Raw genomic sequence first — 24,823 nt, forward strand, 5'->3', positions numbered from 1 at the left:
TCGCATACACCAGAAGAACGACAAGGAACAGCCTCTTCACACTATCAGGGTGAAAAGATTCCTGGAAGGATTAAAAAGGATGATGTCACCAAGAGCGGCACCAACACTAATGTGAACCCGAACACTGTACTCCCGCAACTGATGACAGAATCGTTTGAGCCCATGCAGAAGACTGAATTGAAGTTCTTAACCCTAAAAATAGCTTTCCTAATAGCGATCACGTCACTTTACAGAGTCAGCGAGCTACAAGCCCTCACCATCCAGGAACCATACCTCCTTATCCACAAGAACAAAGTTGTTTTAGGAACAACCCCTTCATTTCTACCAAAGGTATTATCTCAATTCCACATCACACTCAACTAGAAAGAAGGGTGGAACCCTAATGTTCTTGGCAGAAACACTCATTAGCGACATATGCATGGCTGCAACATGGTCATCCACCTACACCTTCACGGAACACTACCTTGTGGAAATCCGGATAAACTAAGAAGCACAGGTGGGACAGAGAGTGCTACAACACCAGTTTGCTAATTCAACCACATTTCTACTCCTCTTCGCCAATGGGCCAAAAACTGCTATGTAATCAAATGCACAGCATGTGAATCCCAAAAAGGATTCATGCTGTAAAAGTAAATGGTTACTTACCAGTAAGAGTAGTTTTGTAGCTTAAAAGGTTTTCTGGATTCACATGCGAACCACCTACCTCCTTGGAAAAGGGAGAAAGCAAACAGGTGAGGTGAAAAGAAACATTCCCACAAATACTGGTGTCAGGAGCAAAAGAATCTGAAGATGGCGACCACGCACAGGAACTTCCAGGGTGCCATCTGGTGTCACATACTTCCCTGGCCATAAAGGACTTGGAACTGGAACCATGATTGCCGATTTGTTTATATTCATTTTGTAGATGCAGTATCATTAGTCCTCTGCCCACAATGAATGCATGGTCAGTGAATAGTTCCAGAACCTCACATAATCATGGTTAGACCTAGGCGTCTGCACACATGCTTAGATGAGCGCTACCCTAGGGCCAAAATAAAAGTCAAGATACCAGATAAAATTGCTTTTGGCCACTTAAGGCAGAGAACACATTCCTGTCCCAACAGTTATTTTTCATGTAGCAATAGATCAGTCTGTTTGTTTTGATATCAAGACTGCTCTTTATTTGCTCCCTTTTTTTGTGTGAAAAACTGTGAGTAGGTCATACAGCAACCAACTGTCTGATTCAACTTTTGCAGCATTTACCACACAATTGGCCCGATGTAGGAAGCCTAATGACAGTCGGTAATGGCCGAAATTACCGAATTTCGGCCGTTACCGACCGGTATTAGGCTTTTCTGGCCTAATCTAAGGATTCGGTAATTTACCAAATCGGTAATTTAAGGAATCGGTAAATTACCGAACTCCTGAATACCGATTCGGCAAATTACCGAATCCTGATATGTAGGGAGCACTCAAAGGAGTGATTTTCCCATTTTAGGATTCGTTATTTACCACCAACTATAAATTGGTGGTAAATAATGAAAACCTTTGAAAAAGCATTTTTTTTTTGCTTTTCCAACAGTGCCATGTTGCAGACATACATGCCCTTAGGGCATGTATGTCTGCAACATGTGCATCCATACACAATTGAGGGGTACAACAGGGTGTCAAAGTGACACCCTGCCACCCTTCAATGTTTCCCCCAATTACCAAATCTGTATTCGCCCTTTCTGGCGAGTAGGAAAAAAACCCAACTTTTGTCCTCTGTCTGTGAAAACTGAGCAAATGTGACAAGATAACAAGATTTGAAGGCATTTTTATTGCTCACAAAGTTAATGAACAATAAAGTTGCCTTCAAATCTAGTTATCTTGTCACATTTGCTCCGCTTTCAGAGACGGAGGTCAAGTAGTGTTGGACTTGGGCCTTGTGGCAGGTTCACCCCTGAACTTTTTGCCTTCAATTATAGTGATTTCTGGTCTTTGCGCACTTTGACACTGTGGCGCAGTGTAAAGTGCGTGCGCTCCTTGAGTGCGTGTGTGAGATAGGCCTGCCCTCCCATAGGAATGCATGGGGAATGTATGTGTCCCTGGTAGTTCCTGATGCGTGGGGAGTGCAGGCTCGAGTTTGGTATGTGTGAACTCGTGGGAGTGAATGCTGCGCAACGGTATGTGTGGCTTGTATGTGTCTAGAAGGGAAGTACTACTTCTGGACATTGAGATATGTGTGCTGTGAGGGTGCTGGAGCGTGATTGGCTGGAGCTGGCTGGCATGCCAGGCTCCAGGAAGTCTGGATGGGTCTGCCCGGTGGTGAGTGTGAGATTAGCATGAGTGATGTGTGGGAGGAGTGTACCTGTGTCCTGGATGGGCTGGGTTTTCCCCACACAATGCTGGCTCCGCCCCCCTGTGGTGTGACTGATGACCCAAGCCCTGCCAGTGAATAGAATGGGTGGTTGGGCCATCAAGAGTGCTCCAGAACCAGCTGCAACTGGTTCTGCCCCCACCCTGCACCTACAGACAAAGGGTTGCTCTGTATAAAAAGAGGCTGTGACCTCTTGAAAAATGTTCTTGTTCTGCAACTTGAATCTGCCAGGGGCGTGCTGCTGCTTGGGCCCAGGGGGAAGGCTTGCCTCCCCTGGGCCCTGCCCAGCCCCTGGACTCCTGAAGAGCTTTGCTGGACTTTGGTCCCTTATAGCGCTTGGGAGCGCTGTTTATTCCCCTCTAGCGCTGTGCTTGGACTTTTGCTGGGACTTGTCTGATCTCCCTGGGCCCCTGGGGCCTCGCTGAAGTGTGCCTCGCTCGTTCCCCTCAGCAGCTTGTGCACGGCGGCCCGTCCAAGCCTCGAGCCGCGCCGCTCTCCCCTGAGCCGCGCCGCTTCGCTGGGCCGCCCGCATCCTGCCTTCCCCATCTCTTCTGAGCCGCACACATTGGTCGCCCCAGAGAAACGCTTGTACCTTGCCGGCCGCCCGTCCAAGCCTCGAGCCGCGCCGCTCTCCCCTGAGCCGCGCCGCTTCGCTGGGCCGCCTGCTCAAGCTTACTAAGGAGGTCACTCGCATTATCCCGTGCAATCAGGACGGAAGGTACTGTCTGATAGGCTATGTTCTAGGCCTACAAGTATTGTATTGTTATTTCTGAAGGTGTTACTTCTGATTCCTGACAGTGGTCCAGGTGGCCCTGTCTTGTAAATATCCCCTGTAAATTCTGCCCGTGCCTCTGGCACATTGTAAAGTGTGTGTTTTATCTAAATGTGTTTTGGTGTAATACAAAGGCTATTTTTTATATAAACCTTGTGTGGAGTTTCCTTTGTGGTGGGCCTTTGGGGGTTGTTGCTGGGGTGCGTGCGCAAATACTTAACTTACATCGCCTCCAAGTTTAGCCTTGCTGCTCGCGCCACGTTACCTAGAGGGTGAGCAGGGGTTATCTTGGCGTGTAACTCCCTTGCCCTGACTTGGGAGTGGTGGTCTCTGACTGACTTTGGCGAAAGCTCTGGCCAGCCAGGGATCCCATTTCCAACAAGTAGGTTGCAGTTAGGTCAAGGACATTTTTTTAAGGTACTAGTCCTACAGGACTAGTACTATTTTTGGGATTTTTCGAGCCCTGAACTAATTTGTACCATGCTATCTTCAAAAAAACAAAAAAGAAAAATATACCCATTCATGGGGGTGAACATATACATTTGGAAAGGAGGAATACATGCTCACAACTTTCTTCTTACTCATTCCCAGAGGATGTGTAGGAATGTGCCTTCACTGCCACAGCCCTTCCTACAGTTGCTATTCTCCGCCCTCGCCATTCTCAGCGGGCAGGGTCCGGTCGGTCATATAGATGCGGTGCAATATTTTAAGTTGCACTAGTCACAGTCTGGCTGATATGGCCACTTCACGCGGGGAAGCAATCGCCTCCACCCAGTCTTCATCATCCAATATAATTCCGTACCTCTCCCATTTCTCCCGTAGTTGCTGTAGGGGTTCAGCTGAGTTGTTGACCACATTTTTATAGTTCAGGGAAATGGCTTTCGTAGGCAAGTAGCCATCTAAAATCCTATCCTCCAGGGGTGAGGATTCAGAAGGGGTTTCGCCCCTGTGGAGGCATGAATGTAGTGCGTGTCGAACCTCTAGGTATCTAAAGTGTTCTGTTGTGGCCAGCTCGTGCTCCGGCTGTAGGGTGGGAAATGGTTAAGACTGCCTAATCTTGATTCCACTCATGCCTTTTTTATTCTGCCTCACTACTCTACCTCTATATACTTAATGTTTCTTCAGCTCATCTTGAAGGCTTTTTCACCTCTTTTGCTTCCTTTGTTGCAGTATTCCTACTTTTCTTTCTGCCTTTTCTATCAATTTTGGATCGAAGCCTTCCAGACAGCACAGCTATCTGTTTTGCTGATGGCATCTTGTGGACTTTAAGAAAGCTTTCCCGGGAATTCATTCTGCCCATTGCTCACAATTGGCATTCGGTTTTGTAACTCATATTGCTTGCGTTCTGTTTGCTGGCTTTATTTATTTTAGTCTGTCCAGTATAAGTTTGACCCTTTTGTGGTATTCTTCCACCAGTACTCGCTTTTTGTAAACAGGCCTTTAAAACATGTTCTTATCTTGTCACATTTGCTGTGTGTTCAAAGACGATGGTCAAATGTCAGGCTGTGTTTTCTAAGTGAGTTTGGTGTTCACCGTTATTTCTCTGACTTCAAAGTGAGAAGATTTAAGTGACAATCATGCGGGCAACAAACAAATATTTTGATACGATCAAAACAAATAAATGCACTAGGAGATGACATTTCCACACATCGTTTGTGCGCTGTATAATTTTGTCGATAAAACTGTGCGTCTGTGCAAATGTAATGGTGATTTCAATCGAAAATGTGTTGTCTGTAATGGCATTGCGCTACAACACCAAGCATAATCCACTTTACTCCTTTCCACTCTCTAGCACCTCATGCCACTGCATTCCACTCTGCACTACTGTGCCCAATTCCACTCTGCCATTCCACACTGAGTTGCTACACTGTACTCTACAGCGCTCCATTCCATGCCACTTCACTCTACACCTCTCTGCACTACTTTACTCTTTGCCTGTGCACTCTACCCCCCTCTACTATTGCACCACTGCACTCTCTGCCACTGCAATCTACAGCACTCCAGTCTAGGCCACTTCACTCTGCTCTGAAACAATCTACTGTACTCCACTCTACGCCACTTCACTCTACGCCACTGCAATATGCCCTGCCCCACTCTACGCTGCTGCATTCTGCGCCCACTGCACTCTATTTTGAAACAGTGTGCTCTACACCCTGCCACTCCAAGCCACTGTACGGCACAGCACTCCTGTCTAGGCCACTTCACTCTGCTCTGAAACAATCTACTGTACTCCAGTCTTTGTATTTCCTCTCTAGGTCACTTCACTCTATGCCACTCCGCTCTACACCACTGAAATATGTCCTGCTCCACTCCACTCTGCTGTTTACTGTACTCTATTTTTAAACAGTCTGCTCTACACCACTACACTCTATGCCATGCCACTGTATGGCACTGCACTCTGTGGCCTGCAGTCTACCCAGTGGCACTCAATGCCTGTCTATTCAATGCCACTGCATTCTACGCAAATGCACTGTACACCAGTTTACTCAAAACCAATGCACTGTACGCCACTGCACTCTATCCCACTTTACTCTGTAGCAGTCTACTCTATGCCACTGTACTATAAACTGTTGCATACTCCACCAATGCACTCTACACCACTTTACTGAGAAGCAATGCACTATACCCGACTACTCTGCACCACTTCACTCTACGCCTCTATACTCTACAACACTCAACTCTATGCTATTGCACGCTATACCATTGTGCTCTACGTAACTGCACTTTACACCAATGCACTCTATGCCAATTCACTCTGCTCTGCACCACTCCATGCCATTCTACTGCACTCTGCGCCACTCTACTCTGCATCACTCTATTCCACTGCAGTCTACTCTGAAATAATCGTCTCTACACACAATTTATGCCATCCTGCGCCACTCCACTCTACGCCAGTACACTCTGCCACTGCAATCTATACTGCTCCACTCCACTGTACTCTAACCACTCTTTGCCGCTGCACTCTACGCCACTTTACTCAAAACCAATTCACTCTACGCCAATCTATGCTGCACCACTGTACTTTACACCACTTCACTCTGATCCACTCTACAACATTCCACTCCACGACACTCCACTCTATGATGCTCCACTCCATTAAACTGTACTCCACTCTGATACGTCACTGTACAACACTCTACTCCACTTTGCCATTCTACCACACTACACACTACTCCACTCTGACGCTCTACTCGACTCCCTTTTCGCCACTCTATGCCACTTTACTCCACACAAATCTATGACGTTCTACTCCAACCTGCCCCACTCCACTCTGACACCCCCATTCCACTGTACTACACTACTCCACTGTGTGGGACTCTACTCTACGACAATCTACTCCACTCCATTCTACTTCTCCACTCCATCCAACACAGTACACAATGCCCTGTACACCGCTCAACGATACTCAATGCCAACTCACTCTTATGCTCAACTCCACTCTGACACTCCACTCTTCCATTCAACTCTACGACACTCTACTCCACCCTATGCCCTTCCATTCTGTAACACTCTACTCCCTTCACTAAACTCCGCAGGATGCCACGCCACTCGATGCCATGCCACTCGATGCCACGCCACTCTATGCCACGCCACTCGATGCCACGCCATTAAATGCCACTCCATTCAATGCCACTCCACGCTACTCTACTCTACGCCACTTCATGGTACTGCACTTCACTCAACTCTGCACCACTCTATGACTCTACACACTTCCATAACTCAACTCCAGTCAGCACCACTATACTTTTCAACACTCCATGCCACTGACTTTAAGCCGTGCTGAGCAGCAGCCCGTTGGTGTACAACATAGCTAAAACATTGGTAAAGCCAATAGCTCTTGCATAGGTGAGACCTAGTAGCTTTGCCAATGCTTGTCTCTCTTGCTCTGGGTCAGAATCTAATGATATGTATATCCAGTGCCCCAAAAAACGCAGTACAAATAAGGCATCTGGCTTTAGGTTTCATAGTGATAGTAGTTGGCTGAGCTTTTCATGATCCTTAGGTTAATAACATGAGTACTATTCAAATGTTGATTCTAATAGTCGCCGCTCTTGCACTGTTCCGAAATAGAAGAATTTTCTTAGTGAGCTTTATATAAATATATTTTGTGATGAATTTGCGCTAAGGTAGCTTTGCAATGAGATTTCTGTAGTAGCACAGATAGTCCTGAAGAGTCATGCTAAATTAGTCTTTTCAACCCTCAAATTCCCCACTTTATTTATTTGGGAATTTTCATAAAGTGCTACTGAACACCATATGGCTGCATTAGAGCACACTTGTAGTAGATTACATAAAGGGTGGTTTCTCTTCTTGCTTTCCACACAGTGTCCAGCCAAAGTGATATCTTTATTTTCAGTGCGTGGAGCAACCAATTTGAGCTTTTAAAAAGATATTACAAATGGCGAGATAAATCATTCACTCTAGTGTCCCATCACTCACAATGAAAAACAAATGTTGTTGTTCGATTTCGACGGGATTGCTTTTCCATGTTTTAGTTGGGGAATTGGCTATATCTGGAAGAGACCCGTTAGTGATAGATTCCTTACCTTAGAATATTCCCCAGGCGGCAGACTGGATCCGGAAAGTTTTCTGCTTAGCAGTACCCCTGCGTGCCGGTAAGTGGCGTTGTGCGGCTCTGCGTCTGTCACTGGTGTCGCGATTGCCGAGATGCCATCACGGAGACTACTTGGGCACCACCCATGCGTGCTGACGTCAGTTCTTTCTTTTTCTGCGCCGAAAGCGCAGATCCGGATAAAGCACGTACCTCGGTCATTTTTTGACTACTTTTTTTAGACTTTAGTCTCCTTCTCTGCTTTCCTGGTGCACTGCCTTGACAGTCCGGTCCGGAGATGCGGCTTCTTTGGCCATTCTGTGCTCCGTGACTTTTTGGTGTAATCCTGTTCGCAGACCCACTACCGGGGTTGGTATTGCTGGGGTATCTATTCTAAGGTAAGGAATCTATCACCAGGGTGTCTCTTTCCGATGCACAAGTTACTACTTGTGTAATGATATATCTGTAAGAGACATTAGTTGGTGATAGATTTCTTGCTGCCCCACCCATCCTCCCCGTTCTGCGAACTGATTATTAGGGTTAAGGTCCTCCCCTTTTTAAGGCCCTAGTTTTATGCACCAATGGTCAGTATCTTGCATGGCTCTGCGTTTCGGCGCGGAAAGTCGTGTACAGAACTGACAGCGCACATGCGTATTCTCCGTGACGTCATCTCGGCGCTCGCGACGCCATTGACGGACGCGGAGCCGCACGACGCAACCTACCGGCGCGCAGGGGTACTGCTAAGCAGAAAACTTTCCGGATCATGTTTTACGCCTGGGGAATATTCTATGGTAAGGAATCTATCACTAACTAATGTCTCTTACAGATATATCGGTACACAAGTAGTAACTTGTGTTTTAAATATTAAGTTTGGTTTGCCCTTTTTCATCATTACCTTATTTAATTTAGATGAACGTGCACCTTAAAGAGTAGGTCGGCCGCCATTTGGGAAACCGGAAGCCAGCCTGCCACCTCTGTTTCCTGACATGAAGTTCCATCTCGACCTCCTGTCCCCCACCGGCCACCATGTAGCAATGTGATATAGTTCACGAGCGCTTCAGCAGTAGCAGCACCTATAGCCGAGATCTTGACTGCAACATCATAGAGGAGAGGCCCGGCTGGCACTAAACTTGACAACTTTTGGTGCCTTGTTCGGGAAGTTAATTAAACAAGCATTTGCATAGCCAATTGCATAGCCAATCCGAGATTTTACTGTATGGCTCTTTTCCAGAGGATTTCAGTGAACGTTTTTGGCCCACGGACCTACCCCCACCAAAAGCCACATCTGGCCCGGTGAAAAATTTGGGAGTTTGGTTCGGCAAGAACCTTAAGTTTGAGGACCATTTAAATAAGCTCACTGGCGTCTGTTTTTCCACCTTAAAAACTTTGCGCAGGTTTTTTCCTCTCCTTCCAAAAGAAGCAAAAGAGACTGTCATTCGTGCCTTAATTTTGTCTAGGTTAGACTATGCGAATGGGTTGTTCTGTGGATTGCCGGCATATCTGATCCACCGCCTTCAGGTTATTCAGAATGCCGCTGCCAGACTCCTGTTTAATGTCCCCAGGCGTTCCAGTGCTCGCCCGCTTCTTCACGCTCTTCATTGGCTTCCAGTTGCACATAGGATCCTGTTCAAAATTCTTGTGCTTGCCTACCGAGCTATCCATCTAACTGGCCCGGTCTATCTGAGAAAAAGGTTTTGCCTATATGTCCCTAGCCGCTCGCTGCGATCGGCCAACCTGTGCCAAATGTCCATTCCTAAATTTAAATACTGTAGACTTGGCGGACAATCAATCTCAGTCAGAGCGGCTAAATCTTGGAATACCCTACCCCTCCATCTGAAAACTGCATCTACTCTCAGTGCGTTTAAGAAGGGTCTAAAAACCCACCTCTTTAACACTATAGTTTAACTCTTCCCCATTGAGTGTTTGCAGTTATCTGCCTTCTGTCATTTCTGCTGTGCCTTCATCGCGCCAGGATACTATTTTTTTAGTAATTGAGCGCGCTATAAAAGCATTTAATAATAGATCACGCCTTTGGGACCTTGTAAGTGTTTAGCCAGAGCAATTGCCTTTTCCAATGTCTTTAAGTCATGTTGTAGAGCATTGTGGCTGCTGTGTAGCATGTTGAAAAGTTATAATAAAGTGTTACAAACATTTGTTACATTATAAATATATAACCAAGAAGACAATATGTACAACTGAACAACCCTATTAAAAAAGAAATAACCCAAAAAAGTCTTCTCGTTTTTTTTCTTCTTGGTCATGCTGGCAACTCCTTCCTGCATGTTGTAATGCTTGTTTGTTATTGGTTTTTAGGTCTCGCCTAGCGTTGCAGCGCATGCTCGCTGGTGAGCGATATTGTAAATGAGGACTTTCAGAAAGGGGCTTGAAGCCCACCCCTCATTTCCATTGGCTGGCATCACCGTTTATGCTAAACAGTGGCCTGTCATTGGAAATGAGGGGTTTTAGCCGCTGCCCTTTCGCCTTTTGGTCCGACCCATCCAGACTGTATTGACTGCTTCACGGCTGTCGTGAAGCAATTTTTTGTCTTTACGAGGCTGTTACATAAACAAGCCATGAGATCCAGTCCTGATGGGCCGTCCCAAAAGGAGACAGGGTGCTGCTTGTTTATTGTTGCATCGCGCTTTCACTTAAAGTGAAAGCGCAATGCAAAAATAAACAGCGGGAATGGCGAGCGCTTGTTTTCAGAGTCGACTAGTATTACGGGGAAACAGGCTGGTTAAAAGTGAAAAGAATGAAGGGCTAGACAGGCCATTTGTGAAATTTGGTCTCTGAAGTGTCTGTTGTGTTCGTGGTTTAAAGAAGAGTTGTCTGTTTTCCGAGACGAGAAGCTGAAGTTACTGTTTGAAACCCATCTTTAAAAGTGGGCATTGGTGTTTGATACATTATTTTATGTATGACGCACTGTTTATTTTATCACTTTTTATACACACAAATCTGCTGTACGGTACATGATACATGTCCATAAAGAAATGCACCATTTTCGTCTTGCTCGCAGTGAGCAGGTGGCAGATGGCAGAAAAAAGGCATAATTTTAGTGGTAGCCCTTATATTTTCCATGCATGGGAAAGCCGAGATTTCGTTGGTATTCTGTACCATGGTGATGAGCAGTTTTTAACAACACAGTAATTGTATTTCCTTTGAACTCCTTTTCTGTGAAGCAACAGAAGCAAACGAAGTTTAAACTGCTTTGTGCTAAACCTGAAATCCTCCACCGAATGCACTGTATTATATTTAATTTGGCGTTTCCCACGCATCACTTTTAATCAATCAACTAGAAACTTTGTGCTGCGTGCTGCGATTGGTTAAACTTTTGAATCCTAATTGAAACCCCCACAGCCCATAAGTACTGCGTGGCCAGGCTAATTATTTAGCAGAATATTTAATTAGTTTTACATTCAAATTACAAAATTCAAACATACATGTCGTCCAAAAAGAAAACGCTGTCGTGAAACAGCCAAGTCAAATGCAAAAAAAAACCATTTGTGTGCACAATAGGTCCAGAAATTACAGACATGAATACTGCATCATCAACAAATTACATGACACCAAAATGCAACTTAGAATACAATACATACATATCACATGGATTAAAAATTGGAAAATATTCAACATATAAAGCACAAGCCAGTCCTATAAACTGAAACACCAGTGGACAGGCGGAATTGAAGGTGGAACAACTGCCTGCCTGTCTCACAGAACCTGTGACTTAGGTATTATATCTGGTTGCACGCAAGGGCCCACACAAGTGGGATTATTTTAATCCCTAGCTGCACCCCTCTCTTTTAGCACAGGCTGGGGGTCAACGCGTTTCGAACCAGGATAAATTACGGTTCTCCTCAGGACGGGGACTGGATACTATTTTCACTGCACCGCGAACTAGGGGGGTTGCAGGAAAGAAATGAAACTGTGGAACAGTAATTCTGGATCACGTTGTAAAAAGATCCAACGGCAAAGCGCCCGCAGCGCGGTGCGCCCAGGAGAGATGACAAGGTTCACATTCCTTGTATAGCTGCACACTGTATGTTAGAAGAACCGGCTGGAGAGGGAGTGAATCACGGAGCCTAGCACAGGTTCAGGGTGGCGTGAAGATTTCTGCTGCACGAGCCGGTGTGCGCGAGGGATTAAATCCAGGCGGCAGCCGGACGCATTCAATGTTCCACACCGGCTCGTGCGGCAGAAATCTTCACGCCACCCTGAACCTGTGCTAGGCTCCGTGATTCACTCCCTCTCCAGCCGGTTCTTCTAACATACAGTGTGCAGCTATACAAGGAATGTGAACCTTGTCATCTCTCCTGGGCGCACCGCGCTGCAGGCGCTTTGCCGTTGGATCTTTTTACAACGTGATCCAGAATTACTGTTCCACAGTTTCATTTCTTTCCTGCAACCCCCCTAGTTCGCGGTGCAGTGAAAATTGTATCCAGTCCCCGTCCTGAGGAGAACCGTCATTTATCCTGGTTCGAAACGCGTTGACCCCCAGCCTGTGCTAAAAGAGAGGGGTGCAGCTAGGGATTAAAATAATCCCACTTGTGTGGGCCCTTGCGTGCAACCAGATATAATACCTAAGTCACAGGTTCTGTGAGACAGGCAGGCAGTTGTTCCACCTTCAATTCCGCCTGTCCACTGGTGTTTCAGTTTATAGGACTGGCTTGTGCTTTATATGTTGAATATTTTCCAATTTTTAATCCATGTGATATGTATGTATTGTATTCTAAATTGCATTTTGGTGTCATGTAATTTGTTGATGATGCAGTATTCATGTCTGTAATTTCTGGACCTATTGTGCACACAAATGTTTGTTTTTGCATTTGACTTGGCTGTTTCACGACAGCGTTTTCTTTTTGGACGACATGTATGTTTGAATTTTGTAATTTGAATGTAAAACTAATTAAATATTCTGCTAAATAATTAGCCTGGCCACGCAGTACTTATGGGCTGTGGGGGTTTCAATTAGGATTCAAAAGTTTCCTGGCAAGCCATTTTGTTCTGTTTTTTCAAGTATTGAGGTCCAGGCTGGCCAGTTGTTAGGACCCAAACCTTGTGTTCGCGATTGGTTAAACTGCATTGGAGCTATGGGTTAAACTACCTTTGTGTCTGTTGGCACAATTTGTATACAGTGTAAACTGGAAATCCTCAGATGTTGATGCTAGGCGATGTTGACGGGATTCTCTACTGTGCTTTTTGTGCTTTGTTTTAAGTGTGAATACTCACAGGCAAGTCGGTATTGTCTGTCTTGTGCAACTGCTTACTACGCCTGCTTGAAACGGGACTCCGCTAACAGCACGATAGTCATCCCAGCAGCATGACAAATAGGCACACGCGCTCTAATTGTGCTGCCTGGAAGACAGTGATGTCATTGCATCTCCTTCTGAGGAGCAGGGAGCAGCACAGGTGCCTCCGTGCGCGCCAGGCGCGCCGTTCACAGAATCTGCCAGACGATTTCTTCTTGGAAAGCACTCGAAAAGCAAAATATGAAATGCTTCTCGATTGAGGGCTGTTTTAACACAAGGCTTTGAGATCCCAGCCATTCGTCACTTAGATTAAATAAATCCTTTAAAGGGCAGTCGCAGACTCGCAGTCCAGTTTTGTTTTTGTCACCAGTTTGTTACTCTGTGTAGAAATATCGGTCTTAACGGAAAGCTATATAATTATCGCAAAGAACCATATAATAGCCTACGTGATGTTTTTACACTTTATTCCGCTGTCCATTCAAAAAAGAAAAAGCAGGTCTTTTTCATAAAAACAGTATTTCCAAACACACTTTGCACTTATATTCCTCAGAGAAACAACTTCAGCAATGGTGGCTGCTTACATTTCTCCGAGATGACATGTTTATTTATTTTTAATAAATATATATCCGGGCAGGAGATAATAATTACTGCCTACGCCTTAGATCGAACCCTGTTCACTAGCTCCAAAGCCGGCAGCCTTGGATGTTTAGCCACCTCCTCGGTTAAAGACAATATCCAAGTGTGCTCCCTTCATTACACAGATGTGTACAAAAGCGCTTTCACTTAAAATTAAAAGAGCCTCTGATCCTGAGTCTCTCTTCCAGAGCCCCACCCTCACAACCTCCACACACCACGCATTAGATGAGGTACATTTTAGTTGCTTTCTGCCATCCTGTGATTTGGAAAGGATTGCTTTGGGTATTTTTAACTAAGAGTCGTGTGCACACTTTTTTTTTATTTATTTTTTTAACTGCTGGCTTTTTTTTCCTTGTTCACGCATGGCCACTCCTCTGGAGCGGCTCGTGTGGCTTGATTTAAAACCAGCCGATGAGTACTTTCAACACACTAACCTAAAAGTTTCACCCCTGCTCTTAAGTGAAAACTACAGCATTTGCGTTTTTTTTAAAAAGATTGCCAGCAGAGAAGAAACACAAACTTCACACTCGACTGTTCGTGGTGATTCCCACGTGCTGGAGAAATTAAATATCAATAAAGTTATGGTTGCATTACGGTTAAACCTACACAAACAAACAGCATATGGCGACACACACCTGCAGGCAACACGCGTCACCCTTAGTCCACTAATTACACAACCCAGAGGCTTTAGACACACGTTCTATCCCAGGAGACACACAGTTTAGGTACCGGGCATCACAATGGAGAGCTTTCTAGTCGGATGACAATGCTTTTACAGACATTAATTAGACCGCACAGCTATCTCTCAGGTCAGGCAGGTTTTACTTTCACCACTCCAGCTCATCCGAGGCACCTGTCCCAGTTCTGGGCTGTTCCTTAACCATCTATTGCATTCTCGGTTCTGTAGTCTCGTTTGCTTCAATTGTATTCATTTGATTATGAAGGGTAAAATACCCTGATTAGTAGAGGAAAAGCCCAGCTGTGATATCGTGTCTTGGATGACATGGAACCATATGGACACCTTGTTGGTACAACCATTGGGTTTTAGAGAGGTGGGTTATAGCTCATGTTTCACAAAGGCCCAAACGACAGCCTACATCATCCCACATAAGACACAGAACTTGGCTTTAGACAGCAGTGCTGTCTCACAAGTTACTCAAATGTTACATGTGTTTGCTTTAGACAGAGCTATCTTTCGGGTGAAACTGAACATAAATGCTTTGGCAATAGATAGCATATCTAACAGGGATCAGGTACACTTACTGGGACGCGACGTGACTCACCGTACAGGTCGGTTGGTTCGCATCAGCACTGGTTCCGTTCACATTGTTATTGTTAGTGTTCATGGGGCTTCCAGCTGTCCCGGGCTTGGACGCCGGAGAATTAAGAGAGGCTGGCAAAGTGAAGAGTCAGGAAGGAATGAATGTCGATAATTCGCTTATCATTACTACGCATGATTTTAGTGCAATGTTTTTACTTAGCATAAACCATTACTTAGCAAGTTTTAACTGCGCATGCATTTATAATGCAAATGGTTATAAATGTACTATGGTTTATGCTAATTAAAAACATTGCACTAAAATCATGCTTACATTACACTACCTTACACTACTTAAACACCACTACACTACCCTAAACTCTAATACACTACCGCCTACACGACCTTCCCCTTTCCTGGACCCTACACTCGAACACTACACGACCCCCCAACACTACCCTAAACACTAAAACACTACCCTACACTACACCACTACCCTAAACCCTAAAACACTACCCCCTGCACGACCCTCACCCTTCCCCCAGTCCGTTCCCTACACTACAACACTACCCTGCATGACACCCCAACACTACCCTAAACCCTAAAACACTACCCTACACAAACACAACAACACTACTCTAAACCCTAATACAACCCTCCCCTGACACCCAGTCCTCTCCCTACACCCAAACACTACGCTGCACGACACCCCAACACTACCCTAAACCTCAAACACTGTCCTACACTACACAAACACCACAACACTACCCTGTACCCTAAAACACTACCCCCAGCCCGTCCCTGCCCCTACCCCCCAGTCTGGTCCCTACACTGAAACACTACCCATCATGACCCCCAACACTTCCCTAATCCACTACCCTACACTACACAAATACCACATCACTACTCCCCAACACCAGCCTTCACGACCCCCAACACTACCCTAAACTCAAATACACTACTCTACACTACTCAAACACAATCCTACAACCTAAAAGATTACCCCTGCACAACCCAAAAAAAGACACTTACCTCTCTCTCTCCTCCGTGGTCAGATCCTCACGTCATTGTTTGGAAACGGAAGCACCTTCCAAACAACGATGTGGATAGCGCATACCATTACAACACATGCGTTGTAATAACGCTTGCGATGTAACAACTTGCATACTAATGGTACACGTTGTAACGCTTGCGAAATAATGGTATGCGCACTAGCAGCCACGCACTAAAGGTCATTTACCGTCAGGGAGCTCGTCAACGGACGGAGGCCGGGCGTGCAGCAGGTAAATCGTGTGTCAGAGTGGCACCTCACAAACGAAATGCTGTTCAGGTCTCCTGCTCAGTGCCCTAATTGTCTGAGTGGTGGCGCCGCCCAAAAAGACAGGGTTCCTCGTCCTTTAAAAATTTTAAATGTAAGGCGGCAGCACCCTAGGGGCAGAGTTACGGTGCACAGGTGGGAGTGCTGCATGGGGCCACAGCACCGATGCCCGTGACGCATTGTACAGCCCGGGTGGCCCTTGTAGGCATATGTCCGCTCACTAGCACTGCTCCCGATCACGGGGGTCTTCCAGTTGGCTCGGGCCCGTGACCGGTTTACGGGTAGGGGGAGGCAAACCACATAAGAGTAGGGAAGCCCGTCTGCAGACGGAAAACGGTATGTCCAGCAGGTAAGTAGTGTGCTAGAGATGAGGTACCAGCAGCCCCTTTTAACATGAAGGGTGAAACCCAGTGTCCTCGGTGGGCTGCGTTGTTTCCTGCAGGTTGGGTGATCTCTCCAGCGTGGCTGAGCAGCAATACTGATATGTTTACGTTGCCGCACCCAGCAGTTACTGGTTTGCCTATGACTACTGTCGGAAACGAGGGATCCGGCGGGTCCAGCACACTCTGGGCATTGGGAAGCCACGTCCTCTGTCTCGTTCCCTCCGATTGTGGCCGAACCTGTCCTTATAATAGTGGATGTGTACAATTGTTTATGTTATTGTTACTTGGGATGCATGAGATGTGACGTCTCTGCTAGACATTACACCTTATCGTTACTTAGCTGACCCGACGTGTAGGTAGAGTTGACTTGCACACCTCTCCGCTGTTTCTTGTTGCTTTGTTTTTGCACTCCCGGAAGCTGTGTCTCTGCATGTCCTCTAATATTACTCCGCATTGACCCTACCAAGGTTCACCACCTTTCTGTTGCCATTAATTCCTGGCAGAGCACTTCAAACTAACTTTAAACAAGCATTTTCAATGCAATAGGCCTCGCATTTGCGAGTCTTTCAGCTACTGCCATTGTAAATGACAAAGCTGTTATCTATGTGTTGAATTTAAAAACAGATAAATAAAAAGGCATTGTCATTTACAATGCCAATAGCTTAAAATTTCGCAAATGCGAGACTTATTGCATTGCAAATGCTTGTTTTGTTATGGGGTGGGGGGGCCATAAACAATGGGATGGTGGAAGTTGAGAAATAGTATCTGAATTACCACACAAGCAGCTGACAGATTTGAGGGAGAATCAACAGATTCCAGATACCAAGGGCAAACTGAGGTGGTGGTGTGCTGATGCTGAGGTGGTAATGTGCTGATGCGAAGGTGATTCTTAGGTGGAGCTGAGTGATGCTGTAGTGCTGAGTCATGCTGAGGCGGTGGTGCTGCATTGGTGCCCAGGTGGTACTGAGTAATGCTGGGTTGGTGCTGTGCTGATGCTGAAGTGCTGCTGCGTTTGTGCTGAATTGCTGCTGAGGTGGGGCTGTGCTTGTGGTGGTGTTGCGCTGGTGCTAAGGTGGTGCTGCGCTGATGCTGAGGTGGTGTGCACTGGTGCTGAGGTGGTGTCCGCTGAGGCGGTGGTGCGGACCTGGTGCAAGGTGGTTTTTGAAAGCGCATCTAAATGGCTTCCCAGTTATGAATTTGACCTGCGTGGAATTATACTACCACAAACTAAAGTCGAATGTGCAGTAGAACATAACAGTAAAGGAGTGAAAATGACCCTGCAAATTCTAGTAATGTCCCAAACCCAGTGGATAGTAAAAAAATGCTGTAGCCCGTTTTTTCATGAAGGGCAAAAGAAAATATAGTTGTGAAAAAGGGATTTTTTTACAGCAATTACTGGCTCCACTAGAAACAGATAGTTAAATGTCAGACTTATTACTTAATCATGACCCTTCAGAAACATATGTATGTGCCATAACCCTGGATCAAGAATGCCATAATTTGCATTATCTCGATCTGCGCAGAAACTCTTTACTTGAAAGCAGCATAGCCGTGTATACTGTTTCAGAGTGTGTACTACTTTGAGTAAAATAAGAAGCAGACCAGCAGCGAAAGAAGTATGCAGCCTGGTGAAGAGGAAGGCAGTTCATGTGAAGATCACGGATTGTTCGGGAACCCAGAAGAAAACTGGTGTGTGCTTGAGGTGCAGGCCTGATACACATGGCACAAGTGATCAGATCGTGGGGTGCCTAGAGAAGCCACCCACTGTAGCATCACTGCTGTGTATAGTCAGTTTAAAAAGTATCCATGCGAGTGTCAAGCTGTGGCTTTTCCAGGGATAAACATGAAATTACTATAATTAAGCACCCTATCTCCAAAAGAATGCAAAAAACTATTACTGTTTTATAAAAACAAGAGCAGTCCCATCAGAAGTAAACACTAATAAAAAAATCTGTCCATCACATTACGCTACAACAAATGGTCATAGTATTGACAGCTGAGCCAGTGAGTGCAAGGTTTATTTTGCTTTTACTGAAGAATGGGTCAGCAGTAGGTATTTACCAGCAAAGGTACTTTCCAGGAAAAGGGTCATGTTTACATTGTCCCAGTATGTGTATGCCAGGGGGATGCTTGATATGCCTGAGTCATTCTAAAGACAGAACAAAACAAAGTGGGATTCTCTATAAAACACAGTTTCTGCAATAAAATGACTAAACCTTGACAAGACAATAACTGCTACTCCTTTCCCAGTTTGCGTCCTGGAGCTTATTACTTCCACGACAGTGGCTTTAATTGGCTAGTCGTTGAATGGGGCATCCGGTACAATGTAAAAGACACATGTTAGAGGAGCACACATACATCTTGGACTCCAGCAATTTTGTTGTAAGAATGCAGAACCAGCAGCAACGGACCATGGGAATTTTTTTCTTTGAAAAGTTCAGGAGCTGACAGCAAACAAAAAGTTCAAATGAAAACTGTGTTGTGGGCATCGCCTATCTAGGTATGACAGGTGTCACTTGCCTACGTTGAAAATGACACCACCAAGTGTGTAAACAATTAGCAGTTTAGCGTAGGAGAACATAAGTAACTATTTATAAGACAGAGCTCATGCAAAGCGCTACAATGCCTTTGGGTCGAGTGAGCGCTATATTAAACTTACAAAAAAAGAAAGATCTGGCAGAATGCGTTGTGCATCACTCGAAGCAAATTAAAATAACATATGCGCAGGAAGTCTGGGTTGGTGTGGAAAAGAGAAGCTGACCGGTCTCAGCGTATGTGAAGGCTAGCAGATCGTCCAGTATCTGGATTTAGGTGTTTATGGACTGCCGCTCCTGCAAGTTCGTAAGGCGCTTGAGCATCAATTCGAGATGTGCCTGCCCCATGTCTGAGGTGAGGTCTGGAGCTCTTTTACCTCAGCGGTGCCCGAGTGAGCAGGGACCTAGATCCGCGGTGAATGTAGGAGGAAAACCACTTTCACTTTTACTTCACCATGAACGAATGGCAACAGCAGTGTCTTGTCCTGCTCCTCCTCATGTAATAGCAAATGTATAGCAACAGATGGCACACCTCTTCCCTAGGCAGTTACGGCTGCGCAGGCATGGGTGATGACGGGAGGGAAGAAAGACCAAGGAACAAAAAAACTGCCAATACTGAGATTCAGTTACCAGTAAGACTTCTTCCAATAAACTTTATGAATTAAACATAACAGTCAGCATGTTCAAATTGCATCAATAAATGGTTTATTCCACTTTGTTTGCATTCATTATTTTTGCAAAAAAAGCATCAATTTTTGTGCACAGAAATATATACATAACACTTATGGCAAACTACACACAATAAAAATGTTTTATTCGAACTTCCCACTATGTACATCCCAACACCACATTCCTCATTATAAATTTGGCCAAAACAGACAAACCACATTCATGCTCACACGTCATTCATCAAAAAGCCACCTAGAATTTAGAAAGATAATGGTCCCAATGTCAATAACACAAAGCAAATTTGCAAACAATTTTTTCAATGCAATAGTTCTTAAATTGTATCTATTACACAACCATCATGGTCACAGTGAAATCAGACTCATCACCAATTTCAAAAAACAAAATGTTTATGACATGCAGCCTGGTCGATGCGTTTCGAACCCCGTGGTTAATGGGGTTCTCCTCAGGACCTCAAGACTCTTGACTCTTCAGGGAACCAAACCCTCCTTCATATGTCTGGTGTGTTAAGAAAATTATTGCATTGAAAAAATTGTTTGCAAATTTGCTTTGTGTTATTGACATTGGGATCATTATCTTTCTAAATTCTGGGTGGCTTTTTGATGAATGACGTGTGAGCATGAATGTGGGTTGTCTGTTTTGGCCAAATTTATAATGAGGAATGTTGTGTTGGGATGTACATAGTGGGAAGTTCGAATACAAATTTTTTATTGTTTGTAGTTTGCCATAAGTGTTATGTATATATTTCTGTGCTCAAAAATTGATGCTTTTTTTGCAAAAATAATGAATGCAAACAAAGTGGAATAAACCATTTATTGATGCAATTTGAAAATGCTGACTGTTATGTTTAATTCATAAAGTTTATTGGAAGAAGTCTTACTGGTAACTGAATCTCAGTATTGGCAGTTTTTTTTGTTCCTTGGTTAAGTTTGGCTCAGCCTTACTGAGTTCGAGTCAAGGCCCTTTGGTGTTTTCTTGGGAGGGAAGAAAGAAGCAGCAAAAGTACTGAGGGAGGGCGACAGTAACTAAGACAACGTGGACAAAGTGGAGGGAGGTGGGAGGAAAGGGAATAGGACAACGGGAGGGGCGGGAGCAAATTGAAACACGTAAGGTAGAAATCAAACGGAAAAAAAAAGAAAACACACCCTAATACAAACCGTTCGGTCTCATCAGTGGGCCTTGCTTTTTCAGTCAACAGCAACGCACACGCAGGCTATTTAAGTGCTGCGGGGCTGTCCTCGCACACTCACTATTAAATAAAAAAAAAATGATTGTGTCTGTGAACAAATTGAAACCCGGAAGGTAGAAATCAAGCGAAGACAAAGAAAACACGCCCTAAAACAAACAGTTCAGTCTCATCATTGTGCCTCTCTTTTTCAGTCTACAGCAATGCGCACAAAGGCCATTACCAGGGCTGTGGGGGATGTCCGATAGCAGGAGAAAGCCTGGAGCGGCTGCCCTCATACACTCACTATTAAATAACAAGCAGATCAAGAGGAGTGGTGGGGGCGGGCACTGGGGGAGTGGTGCAGGGGAGGCAAGGAGGCATTGCAGCTGCCGCCCTGCTGCTCGCTCCTGCCAGTAAAACGCTGTGGGAGTGAACCTTTTGAAAAGTGGCGGGACATGCACCCACCTTTAGCCATTTGCAGGCTTTGATTCCAAAATGACACACACAAAAGCCAACCCAATGCGCGGGGGAGTCAGACCCACACAGAGAAGTTTAAAGTAATAACAAGAAGCCTTGCAGCACATTCGCGCTGCACTAGGCTCGACCTAAACATAATAATGCCTAAAAAAAAGTTTTTTTCAAGACTCAAAAGATTAGTTCAAGCATAAAGTTCATATTCAAAAGAATGATAAATTCTGAAATTATAATGTAAAATACATTTTAAATGGTTCTGCTAGGTACACCCTATTTATCTACGTACAAATTTGTGCACTAGTGCAAACATGTTTGTAACTTTTTGATGTAGGTTATTTTCTGGCTAATTAATTTTTTTAAAGAAAATACGTCCTGGTGGTAGATATTAATTGTCTTTTTTTTCCATCCGCTCTATTTTTGCAGGTCAGAAGACGTGCCTACATTTACATGGCATATTTCCCTACATCTATGTGCCATATGACGGACATGGACAGGATCCGGATCGCTATCTTCATCTAGTGGCATTTAGTATCGACAGAGCACTTAACGTGGCACTGGGCAACCTGTCTTCTTCAGTTCAGCATGTGTTCAAAATCTCCTTAGTGTCTGGAATGTAAGTATCTGACAAATGTTTACTCTTTATCTTAAACACCTTCTTCTTCTAAATATGTTCTAATTTCTCTCTCTCTCTCTCTCTCTCTCTCTCTCTCTCTCTCTCTATCTATCTGCTGTTTAATGAATCCTGACAACATTTTTAAAACTAATTTGTGAAGCGGGGACCAAGAATAAAGGGGAGGTCCCAAAACTCACTTTCTCCATGCAGTTTCCCGTAGGAATTTCAGACACGAGTACAGCCTGAACCACTGAACAGAATTGCACCACATTTTAAAGTTAGATTTTTGTCCAGAAAGATCTCTGTTTGTAATTTGGTGTAAATACCGTTTTAAAGATGTTTACATTTTTTTTTTAAAGTGGATCCGACTAATTTTAACACGAGGTCTGTTTGGCTGTCCCCACTTCAGCCAGGAAGTGGTGCCAGCTGTCTTGGGACTCAAATCGTTCGAGTCCCAAGAAATGGCAAAATAAATAAAATAAGGGGGCAGGGTAGTAATACAATGACCCCCTAGGCCTGGTGGTGGGGTCTCACAGAAACTCCATTAAATTTTACTTTGCATCCTTGGCAAAGGTAAACAGAAAACGCAGTTTCCCGTGCTTGATTTATGATCCCCCCTATCCCCGGGTGGGGGGAATATATAGATTAGTGGGGAGGGGACGTGCGTGGCTCCCCTGGGCTAATTTCGGCCCTGGGGACCCCATCCCTCGGGGCCCGGCCTCATTCAGAAATGGAAGAGGGGCTCAGGCTCCCCTCCTGGGCCAACTTAAACCCTGGGTACCCCATCTCTCCAGATCAGGCCGTAGGTGAACTGGGGGAGGGGAGCACAAAGCTTTTTTAGCTGCTCCGTGCAGGTGGGAGCAATGCCGACTCCCACTGGTTACGAGGAGCCGGCTGGGGCCTTGGCGTTCCCTCCCCCGGCTGCCCCCCAAAAAAACATGGTGGGTGCCCTGGTTGGGCACCCACGAGGGCACCCACTCTTTGTTAGCTGGGCTCAGAGGGATTGGGTTCCCAGGGCAGATATCAGCCCGGAGGAGGGGGGCCCCCTCGCCCTTCAGTAATTGTCTGGGCCTCATACTATGAGGTCTCCTAGACTGTCATCGGTCCGGGGAGGGTGGCTGCTTGCCTGCCCTCTCTTATTAAATTTGGTTGGGGAATGAGGTCCCCAGGGCCTAAATTGGCCCGGGCAGGAGGGGTGCATGCATGCCTCCCTCCCCCATAAATATAATGGTGGGCCCCAGGGGGTGGGGTCCCTGGGGCCAGGCACGGCCCGGGGAGGGGAGCCATGCACCCCCTCCTCTAAAAAAGAAAAAACTGTGCAATGGGGGGCGTAAGGTATTGTTGCCTCAGGTCACAAGTATATACATGTGTGTATTTCAAATGAGCAGATTCAGAGTTTCACTGGTGTTGTAGGGTGCCATACACAGGAGCTGCTCTCCACCTAAACGTGGGAACTACCCAGAGTTCTCTGCTTCTTTTGTTAACATAATTCATCTAGCACTCTAAGCCTGAAAGGGTATTTTGTGTGTCTGTCTGTCTGTCTCTTCCTCAAGCATTGGACTGGCTCCATACATTTTCAACTATGAGCTAGAAACATTCATGGATGATATCCTTCCCCAGAGTGCTAGAAAACTGTACGTACAGTTTAGACATAGTACTCTACCTGTACGTGCGGCCACTAACAAATGGGCTGGGCAGAAAGAGGAGGGTTGCCCTGTATGCATTACACCAAAAGAAACAGAAATGCACGTTCTATTTTTCTGTCCTGGTTATCAAAAAGCAAGGCGCTATTGGCTTGTACAGCTCTGTTGGAATCTGGGCTTTGATCATTGTAGGGAGGCTTTTTGGGTCTTAAAATACTACACATCTAAACCTATTGTGTTTGCTGTTTCAAGATATTTAAACACAATGTGGCGTAGGAGGTGGGCTTTTATTCAGAAGGGTAAAAAATCATAAAATGTGTATCGGCAATATATTTATAAATGTGATTATCATGTGTTCAGTCTGTTAGATACTGGTTTTAGTATTATATTATCTTGTATATAGAATTGTAAATAGTATTAATTTTTCCCTTTTGTCTTTTTAAACTATTTATTTTACTATTGTTGCTATTTTTTTTTTAGTTGCTTGCCGACTGTACCACATTTATTGAGATAATCTTTTTTCACAGTGCTAAATTATTGCCTCCTCTCCCTCTCCCCTAGTCGTATGGTAAAATCACTGTACCTGATGTAAATTAGAAAATGTATTACTTATGGAGTGTCCTTTTTACTCATGGTATTCAGAACTTAATTATGTACGTTATTCTGGGTCTGTGCTTACTTTTTATGGTCCTAGTGACTGAAATAAAAGTTTTTGAAACGAAACATTTTCAAGCAGTACCCCTGAGTGCTGGTAGAGGGCGGTGTCTGCACCTGCCGGAAGTGTTATGTGAGGTGCCTATATAGGCTCTACCCCAGTATGCTGATGTCTGTTCTTTACTTTCAACGCCAACTGGCGCTGATCTGTGAAAAATTACCATTCTGGCACTTGACAGTTTTTTCCTCTAGTTTTTGTCAATACCTTTTCGAGAATGTATTTTCCTGATGTGATAGGATGTCCCCTAAGAATCCTACGTCTTTCAAGCCATAGGGTGCCTGTCGCAGACAGATGCTTGTGACTGACCCACACTTTGTCTGTCTGTGGTGCTTGGAGAGTGACCAAGACTTTAAGACCTACGCTGACTGTGGCGCCAAGCACCAAAAGCGCAATGGGAGCATTCCACAAGCTTCTCACTGCCCAGTGACCCTGCGACATTCACGATCCTGGTCGCGCCGAAGGTCCTGGTATCGCTTGCGGAGC

General features: G+C 45.1%; 1 protein-coding gene across 2 annotated transcripts in view; it reads left to right on the forward strand.

Moving 5' to 3' along the window:
• Positions 1 to 24,823, forward strand: part of REV3L (REV3 like, DNA directed polymerase zeta catalytic subunit) — a 954,247-nt gene that overhangs the window by 200,881 nt on the left and 728,543 nt on the right. For both annotated transcript variants that reach the window (XM_078649145.1, XM_078649144.1), the window contains exon 2: positions 21,793 to 21,982. In XM_078649145.1, coding sequence (XP_078505271.1) covers positions 21,793 to 21,982 — 190 coding nt within the window. The remainder of the gene's footprint in view (positions 1 to 21,792; positions 21,983 to 24,823) is intronic.

The sequence above is a fragment of the Lissotriton helveticus genome, chromosome 6, assembly GCF_964261635.1.
Source record: "Lissotriton helveticus chromosome 6, aLisHel1.1, whole genome shotgun sequence".
Lineage (NCBI taxonomy): Eukaryota > Metazoa > Chordata > Amphibia > Caudata > Salamandridae > Lissotriton > Lissotriton helveticus.